Here is a 14,327-nt window from a genome sequence, read left to right as displayed (position 1 = left end):
CTGCTGGGATAGATATAAAGAACTCCTGTTTCTTTTTTACCACAGATTTTGTTTCTTAAAACAAAGGCCACTTGAAATGTGTTGATGTAAAAAGCTGTTTTCAGTAAGCAAGACTTTTACTGAATGAGCAGCTTACTCTTTAGAGCTACAATTACAAAATATCGTTTTTTTCTCTTTACATTTCTTAACATACTGCTTTTAAGGTCCATAAGGTGGCATTTAGAAAGAATTCTTTAGTTAGACTGTTGATAATAGAAGTCAATAATTCATTAATTTTTGCTTTGTGATACTGAAAAACTATATTATAATTTCAGTATGTAGAAAGAATGAATGATTCTTTTAAGTTAATATTTATTCATTTTACAAAAAAATCTTTTGTGTTTGCATAATATGATTTCCAAAGTGTAATTTTTTTGCGTAGAAGATGCATTCTCTATTGTAGAGAGAAATTCAATATTATGCATTTCATTGCTTTAGGTATATATTTTCTATGTATTCATTTCATAGTTGGGTATTTTAATTACCTATATTGACTAGCATATTTAGTGTGTAGTAGTCTTTAGAGAAGCAGTTATACTTGCAGTCACAGTGTTAGAGTAAAAGTCATTGTTTCTAAAGTGTCTCTTTTAAGTTTTGCAGCTTCATTCTGAAGTGATGTTGCACTATGTGAAGTTCATTTAAGCTATTAAAAAGAGAAAATCTGCATTAACTCTCATGTAATACTGAGCAGCTGAGGGTTTTTTCAGCTAGTGCTTCAAAATATATGTCAAAAGTTAGAATAATGTGAAATTTTTCCAAAATAATTCATGCTGTAAGAAACTGTGATCATAAATAAAAATCTGAGACAAAGCGCCCTCCCTAAAAAAGTAACACTTTATTATGAAATCATCTTTGTAGTATGTAGATGGAACCTAATATATTAAACACTCTGAGGTTTATTGCACCATATTTTATGTTCTGGACTTGTGGTCTCTAGTTGGAGAAGAAGTCTTGCAAACCTTGTGAGTTGGAAAGTTAGCAAAGTTTGTGATATTTGTTGTGCTCTCTAAAGTGCACTGGTGGTTAATAGTAGGAGGTAGAAGCAAAAACTGTGTGAAAGTTATCTTGCAGTTTTGTTATCAGAATATGTTGCTTCTTTAAAACAAAAACAGAGCCGTAAGGCCATCAACTGTTGGGGAACCCCTCCCTCCGCCCCCTGGGTGCTTCACATATCAGTTTTGCTCCAGCAGGAATAGTCACTGGGGAGTTGAACGTTTTCGATGAAGTTGAAAGGAGACCTAAGTGTAAGAGAGAAGTGTACCCTTATTGCACGTCAAAGTTAACCCAAAAGCATAGAAACTAAGCAGCCATACACAGTAGAGAGATAAAGGTTCCTTTACTACATTGACCCTCAGTACACTGAGCTGATGAAATTATATTTTAGAGCATTTTACACATTTACATTTTGATTATGTTCATTTTCAGACAAATTGACTTATCAACGTTTCCATTACAGGTAGTATAGGGATCCGGGGCGACTTTAAATATTCCACAGCTATAATGCAGAAATTTAGTTTATTAATCTGGAGTAAGTCAGAAAGCCTAATTTTTTTCAATTGTTACACTCTTGACCACTGACGTATTCAGCAAAGAACAGAAAATTAAAATACAGTACCTTAGAGAATGAGGAATCTTCTGACTAAGGTATATTTGGATTTTCCAGATTAGAGATTATTTTAGATCATTGATATTGTAGCATAATATGAAGATCTTCACAATTTCCAAAGCAGCTATGCATAAGTAACAAGTAGTTACCGAGTTTTAATAGGGATAGTAGAATGGAAAGTACTCAAGTATTAATTTCCTTTTAGAAGACTATCTACCATGACCCCTGGCTAATTGATCATATATTTTTTTCTCATACTTGTTATAAAATTGCATTGAGTTCAGGCTGTTTAAGGACATTAACCGATTTGTTCATTTGCATTTTGTTATAAAGTAGGCACATTAGGCTCAAATAGCTGTGCTTCGTTCTGAAGAAAAAAGCAGGGCAAAACTCCTTTTTTTTTTTTTTTTTTTTAAAGACTGAAGAGTCTTTTCTGACAGCTAGTCAGAGTTAGAATTAGTTCAAGGAAATGTTAATAATGCACTGCCTAGCTTAATCCCTTTGATATCACCAGGTATCCTCCTGTTCATGGGTTAATTGCTTTAAAAGCGAAGGCAATATTCTGAGCGGTGGGCCGCTTCACCTTTTCACAGCTGTTACCATTGAGTGACAACTAAATCCCATGTGTAAGATGAGGAAGAGCTCAATCTCCAATTGGGAGAAAATTTATGTAAACCGCAATCCCTTCAGAATGTGCGGAAGTCATAGACTTTCTTGATTTACTCTGCTTTTCCCAGAAAGCTCTATTGTTCACTTTCCTAAGTCCCATCAACCCTTTGTAGCAGAATATCACAGCGGCAGCAGATAGCTTGAAATATATAAATGCTATCATAGCTCTGATTAATAGCAGTGCTTATGAGTCAAGTCTGATAACAGTGCAGCTCTCCACTCAATTTCAGATACTGCTAATGGAATCTGTCTTCTCCAATTGTAATATGAGAAGGCCTAATTTGCTATGGAGCTTGGAGCTGTCACCAGTAGGGGATTGTGGGGTCAGATGGGAGCTGCCAGGTTTTTGCCCTGCAGCTTGTATCTCTCACTTTGAATAGAGCAGCCCCCTGCCTGCCAGTTAGCTGATAGGCCGCCGTGGGGTTTATGCCACTTCATACAATAGGAAAGGGCTACATAGGCTGACTTTATAATTGTGAAGCGAGCTCATATTTCCACAGCTACTGTGCTGCATAATTTCTAATAAGTGGTTTTAACAAATGTCAGATTATGAAAAGTTTCTTCAATTACAAAAACTTATAAAACATTTAAATTGCTAAATCTGTTTCCTACAGAGTTTCTGCCATTGGAACCAGACACCACTTATTGTGGTTGCAGTGATAAATGTACATTTTCTAAAGATTTTTTTAAAAATTTATTAATCAAATAATAGATCATAACTAATATGCCCTTGCTGTTTACAAAGACATAAAGAAAGCAATTCCCCTCTGAATTTTAGTGACTTGAAATACTGTTCTTATAACTTGTATAATAGAAAGCTATTAACGGTGAAATATTTTTCTTTATGAAGTTCAGCATATGTGCAGAGTATTGTACTGTTTTGGTTAATGCTGCTCATTAAGTTGCTTCAGTATAGTTTGTGTCAAGCCATTGATTTTAAGCATTCATCTGCCTTACTTCTTTGAAAGTTTATAGCTGTAATAAACAGGTATTTTTGTGTTAATAATTATATACTTCAAAGACTTTTTCTGAATTAAAGTCCTTGGGATATGAACAGTTTAGTGCAAACTAGTCCTTACCTGTAGGCCTGATCTGCAACCATTTACTACTGATTACAAAAGTCTGCGAGATCGGGCCCCTCAGGCCACAATCCTGTGATCAGATCCATACAGGCAGATCATTCTGCCCCTGCAGAGTCCCAGTGACAATGCAATTGCAGGATCAGGGCCTATGGTAGTAGCGGTTTGTCTCATCCTCTCTCTACGAATAGTACAATAAAGCCCATTGACATAACTAAAACTAATTTTCTGTTAAGATTTGCATAATAAAGGCTTGTCTTCCATGGTATGTAGACATACCTGCGTTAAAAACATTCATTTCAGGCTGAAAGTTCTTGTTGAATATTCATGTTGCGGTAGCAGCTAGAAGATACTTCCCACCTATCTAGGTCATGGGCGTTCTACCATAACCACCCTGCCCGTCAGATATTGTTAGATAGGGATGAGGGTTTGGTTGATAGGTTCCGTTATGGAAAAGTTTGCAAACCCCTAATCTAGGAATTTATATTGCCCCTGTCACTTCAGCACACAAGTGTCTCCACCATAATATCTGACCCCCATTGTACAAACATCTCCAAAGACCTGCTCTCTGCCCTGACGACTTTAGATTCTAAGAAATTGGAATAAAATACTCTAGTCCCAGGGTGTCTTGTCTTTTTTATTACAAATGTTGAGCTTGGTCTGGCCATTTTTAAGTTGGAGTAGGACCAACCATTGAGTTTACCCAACTGTTTTCCATTATTGCAACTCAAAGCTATTAGCTGTGTATTTTACAACATTTTGCACGGAGTAGCCCAGCAGGCAAGCTAATCAGATTGTTTTGGAGAGGACAGGTTAACTGGCTTTAAGCACCAGTTAGTTACATGGACACAAGGAAGTTGGGGATGCTGTGTGTAAGACTCCTCTCTTATCACTCTTCATGTCATAAGCTATTGTCTCAAGTGGGGCAATGCCTTTTGGGCATACGCTGTCCATTAGGGTTTGTGTGTCTGCTTTTAAAATAGCTGTACTTTTCCTTTTGATGGCCAATAATGGAAATAACCTGAGTTGAGTGTTGTTTTGGGAACTGAATTTCCCTTGATTGGTGCACGGAAGGTGAAATCCTGACCCTGCTGACAAAACTCTCATTCACTGGGGCCAGGATTCCACCCGGAGTTCCTAGTGCTGTCAGTGGGTGTCTCTTGTGCATATTGAGGACATTAATCTGTCCCTTAGGTCCTACATTATGATTTACTCTCTGAGGCAGTGGCTGTCGTTAATGTGTCACAGGTTGAAAACCACCATCACGGTATTTTTATTGGCAGTGTCAGCAGATGCTAAGGTTTGAATTCGTGTCGGGATTAAACTACCTGCTCATCTCTGGAGACGAGAAATGTTAGCGCAATGCTGAGAAACTTACAATGCCACCGCCCTTATTTTTACCTGTTCTAAATAGAGGAGTTCATTGTCCAGTCCTATCTATCTATCACCATTATACTAGTGCTGCCCGCAACAAAAATAACAGAAATGGTTGGGGGTCTGAGGTTCTTGGTTGAATACAAAGAAGTCCTTTCCACCCCTCCAGTGACCAGCAGCCTTACAAGATAAAGAAGTAGAGGGTATGTGGAGGGCAGTGAGGAAACTCTGTAAGAGTTGGTTCATCTGTTTTGCGATGTTAACCTTTGCTGCTAGCTGTGTGCTCTGCCAGCTTGAAGTGGTTCTTCCTTTGACCTTGCTGAATCAAGCATTGGATCAGGAAGGGGGGAAGGAATTCAGTACCATAGAGTCTCTTTTGGTGATCCTTTATATTGTTGACCTGGCTGAAAATTGTTCTGTGGGTTGGACAAGTTTAAGGGTATTTAATGTGGACAATCAAGAAAACAAAACAAAAACTAAAAACAACCATCACTACTGCCACAACACCCCCCACAAGCCCCATTGAATAACAATAACAAATTCTGATGACAGATCACTCAGACTAAATTTTAATTTCTTATTTCTCTAATTTATGGTAATTATGTTTTTTTCAGTGCTAAGTTATGTTATGGAAAACTTTTCGTTTTAAAACCTGTGATTATAGTTAAAGTGACTACAAAAGTGTCATTGTGCTTCTCTTTCATTTGTGTTATTTATATGTCAAAAGATATTTTTTTCTGAGTGTCAGCCCTGAAGATTCAACCTGGAATGTGAAACTCAAGCTGTGTACTCTCTGCCTTTTACTTCTTCCTGAGCAATAGATTCTGCGGTCAGAACTTAAGTGGCAATTCAACTGAAGATACTCAAGGAAGAATGCTGTCTAATATAGTATTCCCTATAGTATCTGTTTTGGTTATTCAGTGCTAAGAGCTGTAGAAACTTGCTTTTTTTCAGAAAGTAAATGTGGTTAGAAGATGCATGTAGCAGACACTCAAACAGAAGAGCTGGTTTTGTATAATTGCTATTATTGCGAAAAGAAAAGAATTTCTAAACTCTTATTTCACTTTTATTTGCTTTTAAAGTACTTATATTTTATTATTGAAATACATAACGTAGTTAAAATAAGCGTGAGCACTTTTGAGTTGCTTCCATTTTTACTAATCATTGGGAAAAGAATATAAACCTTTTTTTAAAAAGAAGCACTGAAGAGAAAGGTGGTGATTAAAAGAATGATGGTCCAAATATTTTAATTGAGGAGAGAAGCTCATTGTCTGCTGTTAATATATTCAGGCCTTGCATCTGTTAGAATTAGGGAACTTCCTCATGATACACTCCTGTAGACCTTTGGGTCATTAGCGACCAATGTCAGAAAGGAAGATGCTGCAGTTATGTGGTGGCAAAAGTTTTGGCTTTGAAGCCTTTAGGTTCCACTCTCTCTCCTTATTTCCCCAGCCCTTTGTGGTTCTATGGAGGTGAGTTGCAGGTGAATGCCCTTGCTCCTTTGTGGTTGAAAGGAAAAACGAAAGAGGTAAATAGGAGAGAAAAGGCTAATAAATCTAGGGAGGTGGGCAAGGAACATTTCTTATAGAGAGCCACTTAAACGCACATCTCCTGGGTCTGTCTGTTCTGTCTGTGCTACTTTGCATTCATTAGTCATAGAGTTTCAGCCCAGAAGGAACCATCAGATCATCTAGTTTGGCCTGCTGTATATCACAGGCCTCTGAACACCACCCAGCCACCCCTGTACCCAGACCAACAACCAGAATTAAACCAAGTGTTAGAGCCCTGAGGAGACTAAACTATTGTGTGCCACAAGGGGAGAACAGGAGGGACCGAGGTGCATCGATGGCAGGGAATTTGTCAAGTGTGATGCTCTAAACGTCTGTCTCCAGCAGTCTTGCTCTCCCAAGTCTGTCTCTAGCTGATTGGCTAGGGAGCTGTTCGGTGCTCATCCCTTTTGAAAATCAAGTCTTCATTGCCTCCCATAAAATCCCTATGGGGTTTGCTTCGGTATCACTTATTTCAAAGTATTACTGATACATTGGACACTAATGCTTAGTGTCTCAGATGGGAATCCTTACCCTGGTCTTTGCTATCCTGTGTTTCTAACCACGTGTATACTGAGGCACGTTCTGAACTAAGAATCATATCCATCCTAGAAGCTGCTAAGCATGTTAAGGCTTGTTTCAGCTTTTGGAAAAATCAAATCTATTCTAAATGAGGAATCATGAACTTTAGAATAGAAAGTAAAAGCTGTTTTTGTTTTTATTGCAGTAAAAGCTAGGGACCCCAATCAAAGGTCAAGGCCTTATTGTGCTTGGTGCTGTTCAGATAAGGGGAAAAAAGGACAGTATCCTGCTCCACCCTTCACAATCTAGGATAAGCCTCTAACATTTGGGTTTAACAGCCACTGCCTAAGTCTTATTCCATAAAATAGAATAAAGTTTTAGATTTTTTTGTCTACCTGGAAACGGGGAATTGTTTAATCTCATGTAGGTTTTAACACAGCATTGAAGTTTCTTCCAAGGAAGGACCTATTGCTTATAAAATGAGAATAAATTGGTAAATAAATATGATGGGAAATTTGTCTCAGTCTTTGTTTTACATTCAGAAGTGTATAGCACAGGGTAATCTTATGGCTTGAATTCTCAGAAAAGATTCTATAGTGGTTTAGAAGGCTATTTCTTTGGAGGGAGAAAGAAATGAGAATTTTAGAAAGATCCAGCCAAGAGTACGTAGAGACACTGTTTAGCAATGTTGCTGGATCACAACCTCCTGCTCTTACAACTTTTTCAACCCCATTGGGTTGTGGGGAGGTTGGTTGAGGAGTAGGCGCTACCTTTGGTTTGTTTAATTTCTGTAATGTTCCCCCTTATCATTCCTCTTCCACTCTGACTGCCACATCACTTGAGTTTTTGGGGAGGAAAGCAAAATCAGGGAGTCCTCAGGGCCGAAACCTTTGCCAGGTGTTTCTGCCCATCGTCCATGTGATGACATCCAGTGAGTCAGTGCTTCCAGATGGGTCTATCAGAATTGCACAGTCAAAGTTCATAGAGAAGAGTTCAACTTTGTTTAGTACCATGTTTGTGTGTCTGTCAAAGGACTCCTGCAATTGTATTACATTATTGGTGGTAGAATACCTTAATGATTAATTACTGTGAGTACTAAGAGAATTGCATTTTATCTGTTAAGGATTTTAAATTGCTGTTCCACTGTAAAAAGTAATCATGTAAAATGGCACCTTTCTGTTGTTGTTGTTATCATTTATTGTATTTTGTATTATAATAGTGTCTAGAGGCTCCAAACAGGTCCCCATGGTGCTGGGTGCTCCTATATACATAGCAGCTGACTACTGAAGACCCTGATCGTGCATAGATCTCACAGTAGGCAGACCCTCTTGCCCCTGTGTGGAACTCCATTGACATCAATAGAGCTCTGCAAGGGTGTACCCACATGGACCTCATTGCAGGACTGGGACCCAAATGGGCAAGACAGACAAAAGGTGTGAGAAAACTCCTTTTCTGCTGAACAGATCAGTTCTCTGTGTGTATCAGGTCATGTCTGCCTACTTCAGTGACAAAAATCAGTTTTTCTAGACTCTTTCTAGTGCATTATCAACGGGATCGTTTACAAAACAACAGTCAGTTACACTTGTGCAAACCACTTGAAATCAGTGGAATTACACAGGTATTACCTGGTGCATAGTCTGAAGAGAGTGCAGTTACCTAGGTGTCCCTGAAAGCAGAATTTGGCCTGCAGAACCTGAACTTGCCCAGGAAGGGAACTCATATCGAGTTTGCATGGATGGCAACTAGAAACAGAGCACACCTGATATGGAAACCCATAGTGCCATGTTTAAGGAGTTATTTTTCAGAGTCGGAACCTCACCTTAAAATTGCTTTCACTACTTTGGTGATTTAGGTAAGGGTGCAGTAGTTAGTCTTGTAGGTGTGATGGCATTTGCCCTAAAATACATATATATCTTCCCTTGAGATTCAACTATTGTGCACAGGGGACTTTTCTACATGTTCAGAATAGATATTTTCTTCCTAGTTTGTAAGAGACAAGTAAAAAAATAGTTACCACAGTGACTTTCCTGGGCACTGTTCCACAGTAGTACAGACCTGGGTATGTATATGAGAATTTTATAGAAAGACATAGCTGTCAGCATCAAATAAACAGTTCAGATAGCTTGTGCTGCACCTCCTGGTTACGTGAGATAGACTCAGCCAATCAAAGGACACGAACAAACACCGTATGCAACAAATTGTATGGCCAGTTCCAACCAACCCATCTTGAAATCTACACTGAATTTTCTGTGGCCAGGAAGACAATAAGTAAATGTGTCCACATTCATCTACTTATTTTCTAGTTAGTATGGATTCACCTTTCTTTTTCTTCAAGAACATCTTTGAGCTGCGTGGGAACATATTTAGAAGTGTCTTGCACATAGGAAGTTCAGCAGCTACTATTGCTGTTTCCCATCACTAAAATGGTTATAGTGATACTGACCTTCCTTCATGAAGTGCTGTGAGATCTAGATAAAAAGTGCTATATCAGAGCTGAGCGTTATAATATTTTAAACCTGTAATTTTCAAAAGGGCCAGTGTTAAGCCTCCATCTCCACGGACTTTCACTGGGATTTGGGTGCCTGACTCCCTCAGGCCTCTGACAGTCTCAGCCTAATGTGATAAAAACGTTCCTGCATTGCAGAGGTGGTGAAATGCAGTTCCAAAATGCCTCTGGAAGGAGCCAGGTTGAGCATGCATCCACTCTAAGGAGGCATGATTGCTATGCCCACATTCGTCAGTTGTGACAGGGTAACCTTGCACAATAGGGTCATGAATGGGTGAGTGCATTTAACTAGCCATCAGGGTTATTTCAGGACTTTGTGATTTCCATTCCCGTTAGCTTCTACAGCCCAGAAAGAGCCTCCTTACAGGCTCTGCATCTCTCTTCCCGAGGCATGTATAACCCTCCATAGTCACAATCTGAGTTTAGTTTAAAAAACCACTGTCAAGGTGGGATTATAAAATCTTATTTTTATGTTTTAGATCAGAGATTCTCAACCAGGGCTATGCATACCCTAGGGGTACACAGAGATCTTCTGGGGGATACATCATCTCATCTGGATATTTGCCTAGTTTTACAACAGGATACATAAAAAGTACTAGCGAAGTCAGTACAAACTAACATTTCATACAGACAATGTTTATATTGCTTTATATTGCTCTGTATATTACACACTGAAATGTAAGTGCAATATTTATATTCCCATTTATTTTATTATTATGTGGTCAAAATGAGAAAGTCCAGCAATTTTTCAGTAATAGTGTGCGGTGACGCTTGTATTTTTATGTCTGATTTTGTAGGCAAGTGGTTTCTAAGTCAGGTGAAACTTGGGGGTACACAGGACAAATCAGAAAGGGATACAGTAGTCTGGAAAGGTTCAGAGCCACTGTTTTAGAATATCCCCTTTGAAGCTTGATGCCCAAATCTGTAGTGCTGAGGTTGTAAGCATGGCCCATGACTGGGGCTCTGCCGTGCAGCTGTGATACTCACAATAAAAGTGTTACTAGGTTGGCCCTTAAATGATTTTGAGTATTAAACAAAAAAAGCCCTGCATTTGGCTCTTACAGTAAATACTTTGCATGGATTAGGTAGCATGTAAAATCTTCAGGAGCGCAAATACTATCAGTGAAGTTTGATCTAATTGTCAGGAGCCCAGCACAATGCCAGCAGGATTATGCAAGCTTCAGCCAGTTGTGCCAGTGTTTCTCAGTCCTGGGGTGTAAAACAACCTGCTTCCATTCCTGTTCTCTGCCTCTCTCAGCGGCCATGCCAGGTTGCATGGTAATGTTGTGATGGGGATACTGGGTCAGATCAAATTCACATTCCCCTGTGAGCAAAGCAAGGATTTGAATTCAGTTTGCATCGTCCCTTTGAGCCAGCTCTCTCCCCTTCCCACTAAATGTTACCAGTTGTTCCGATTGCAAACATTTCAAGCCTGATCCACTGAAAGCAGCGAGAGAGCTCCTGTTGATTGCAATGGTTCAGGATCAAGGCCTTGTTGTACTATCCCTGCAAATCGAAATTATGGTAGTGTCTGATTTTATTTCCCTACCAATTTCAGGAATCAATTTACTGGATACGTTCATGGAAGTATCTTCTCTCAGGGAGGGGAGATCCCCCCTTCGGGAGCACATTTTATGATGAAATCTATTTTGGGACAAAATCTGGATTTTTTTCAAGTTTGTTTAACTGGAGTCTTGTGGTCTGGGAGAGAAGGGGGCAATTGTTAAATGAAACAAACAGATCTGGACTTTTCTGTGTTTCGATTTTGGATTCCATGCTGAAGAAAGGAGCTGTGAGGGCCCTTATTTATTTAAAACCCAATAAAAGAGTTACACAGTAAGTCAAAGCAACAACAGTGCTTCTCTTTCCCCCCCTCCAACCAATCAGCAGTGAGTAGATGATAATACCAAGCTGTTATGGCACATTTTATCCATGGGGCTGAAAGCACTTTACACAGGAGGTGACTATTGTTATCCCCATTTTTCTGATGGGGAAACTGAGGCACAGGTGGGGTGGGGTGATGTGACTTGCCCAAGGTCAGCCACCAAAACCAGTGGCAGAGTCAAGAATAGAGCCCAGGTCTCCTGAGTCCCTGTGCAGCGATCTAGTCACTAGACCACACTGCCTCCCATCTTTTATTGGTCCATTGTGGCTTAAAGCTTCTACCCCAACTGTCTGAACCTGCTCAAATCCTTTGGCTTTGCAGCGTTCGCTAAGGTTAATGGGTTTGGGCTGCTTCAGACCAGGGGAGGGAGAGCATCTGAGAGGAAAGAAGCCTGTGTAGAGAATGTTCTGCCAGCTGCTCCCTCTCTTTTATATCAGTTAGGGAATGGAGGGGGGGTGCCCCCCACTCATCTCAATGTTACTATTTTAAAATAAATATTTAGGAAGCAAACATTGCGTCGATGCATTTCGCAGTCATTAACAAGCGAAACAATTGAGGTAGAATAACCAATGACTTGATTCAAGCCATGTCAGTATCAGAGGCTACAGTAAACCTTTAACAACAATGTACAGCTTGGTGAAATCTCTTTCTTTTGTTAACTTATCAAATGTTCCAAATCCCCATCTCAAGGGACATGCAGAGAGTTTAAAAAACAAAATATAAGTGGGAGTGGCAGAGAAATGACAATCCCCCAAATAAACTAACAGCCGTCCTCTCTGACAGAATCCTGAGCAACGAGATGAGCATTACACTATGCTCTGAAAGGCAATAAACTCTGGCTTAGTCACACCAGCTCGGAAAGTGAATTTCTGGGACAAGAGTCTTCTCCTGAGAATGCCCTGCTGCCACCCCGTAAATCTTAGGGACTGTTAGCTTGAGTGCGTCACCCGACAACACTTTCATGATGACTCAGTGAGAGGCCAGGTCTCCCAGATAGCCAAATTCTGAATAGTTCAGGATTTTATAGATCAAATTAAATAACAAACTGGCCCAGGAATGGAGAGGAAGCCAGGGTACTTGTTGAAGAATTGACGGAATATGTTTCTTGGGGCTAAATACCATCTAATGGGCCTTCTGCAACAGCTGAGCATCCAAGTGGTCTCGGAATGTAGCTTCATGGGAAGTGCATGCAGTAATCCAGTCTGGAAGTCAGAAAGGCAGTGATTACCGTCGTGGGATCTTGGTTTGACAGAAAAGGTTGCAAACGTCCAAATGCTGGGTGCTTCGTGTGTTTGTGTTTGCTTCCTCATTGCAATTCACACTTGTTTCCTCTCTTTCCTGGCCACACTCCCAACTCCAAAGTACACTTTTCCTTCTTAGCGCCCTCAGTGTTTCATTTCCCACCCCCGCCCTACGAAACTAAAAGCTCCCCCATAGGAAAGCGTTATAATACCCACTGTCATGAATATCTATAATCCATTTTTTATCCAGCGTCTTGATGAATTTAAGACTGCACCGTCGCTCAAAAATCTTCCAGCTAAGAGTATCTGGTTGAAAGCATGACTCTCTGGCTTGGTGTGCCATGATCCACTATGTCATCTCTCATCAAGGTTTCCAAACTGACTCGAATACTAGAAGTTACCCTCTGTGCTTGAAAGAACTATTGTGTATGGCATGCTAGCCATTGGTCATTGAGGGAAGTGCATTCACTACCTTGCATAGTGTACAGTATGGTTAATAACTGGCCTTCCTAAGTGAAATCTTGTGCAAGGAAATTATTATAAGCGACATATTAACCATATAATGTTTTGGAAGGGTGCTGGATGCCAGTCATAATTTCTGCTGCTACAGTATGTTTAAAAAAAAGGACAATGAAGTAGGCTCTTTTTGTTGGAAAAGAAGATTTCATGTTATCTGTGTTTGCAGGCTTTCTGGCTCATATGCTGGAGGAATCCTTGCTGCGGGGGTGTTTTCATTTTCTCGTCTAACATGGCAGTGGTCCATCACAGCAGAGGTTTTTAGCTTAAACAATCTGTTTGTGGGGCTGCTGATGATGCTTACTGTACATTTTGAGGAGGCAGCCACTGCGAAGGAGAGATCAAAGGTAACCTGTTTGGATCAAAGTGAATATTGATTTTAAATGTATTTGTTGTGTGTGTGGCTTGTTTGTTTTTAATAATTTTGGTTGGTTTAAAAATTAAGGGCTAGATCTTCAAAAGTGCTAAGCGTTTATTGTTCTGAATGGGAGGACTGGGTGCTGAGCACTTCTGAGACTCTGGCCACACTAGGTAGGTGCCAAGCTCCTAAAAATACGGCCACTTACTAAGGGTCTAAGTTGGCGTCATTGAGTGCTGTTCAGGAGGTGGGGTAGAAAATTATGATGAAAGAAAAAAATGGCTTTCATTGAAATTTTCTGCAGAAAAGTGCAACTTTTTGTCAAAACGCTGAAAAGTTTTTGGTTTTCAGGTTCTTATTTTTCAGTTAAAAGACTGTATTTTGGATGGAGACCAGGAACTAACCACAAAAATCCTTGTTTAGTTGAAAACCCAAAGTTCTATTGAAAGTCTGGATGGGAAATTTTGATCAGCCCTAGAGCTTTGAAAATCTCGCCCATAAATTTCACATTACATACTTCATAAAAATGGCACATTCAAGCAATTTTTAAAAATGGTTAGTGTTTCTCTTCACTCTCCCTAAGCATGGGGACATCATATCTATTCTTCTTTTATAAGCTCTCTTTTTATGACCACTGTAAATTCTCTGAATACAATTTTTTTTTAATAAAAGTAGCCCAGAATTTTTGAAGTTCAGACTAATTCTGTGCTGCTGTAATGGGTCTTCATACCTGTTTTCTGGTTCGCGACAGATGAGGGCTTTTTTATTTGGCATTAAACATCACGAAGAGCAATTGTTTTATTGGTTACTACCATTTCTGGATCACTGACTGCTAAATTCCTTAATGATGTCATTTGACATTTTCAGAGCCGCCGAACGCAGTGGTTCTCAAACTTTTTTTCCCTGCGGACCACTTGAAAATTGCTGAGGGTCTCAGCGGACCACTTAATGATCTTTCCAAATGTTGTTTGTACTGTTAGCTAAC

At 39.7% G+C, this 14,327-nt stretch overlaps 1 protein-coding gene across 4 annotated transcripts in view; it reads left to right on the top strand.

Moving 5' to 3' along the window:
- The window catches only part of TMEM260 (transmembrane protein 260), a 48,446-nt gene that overhangs the window by 13,355 nt on the left and 20,764 nt on the right, over window positions 1-14,327 (top strand). For all 4 annotated transcript variants that reach the window (XM_077819572.1, XM_077819574.1, XM_077819573.1 and 1 more), the window contains exon 4: window positions 13,154-13,331. In XM_077819572.1, the coding sequence (XP_077675698.1) occupies window positions 13,154-13,331 (178 nt within the window). The remainder of the gene's footprint in view (window positions 1-13,153; window positions 13,332-14,327) is intronic.

Source organism: Eretmochelys imbricata, chromosome 6 (genome assembly GCF_965152235.1).
Source record: "Eretmochelys imbricata isolate rEreImb1 chromosome 6, rEreImb1.hap1, whole genome shotgun sequence".
NCBI lineage: Eukaryota > Metazoa > Chordata > Testudines > Cheloniidae > Eretmochelys > Eretmochelys imbricata.
This window is presented reverse-complemented; position numbering and strand designations above follow the sequence as displayed.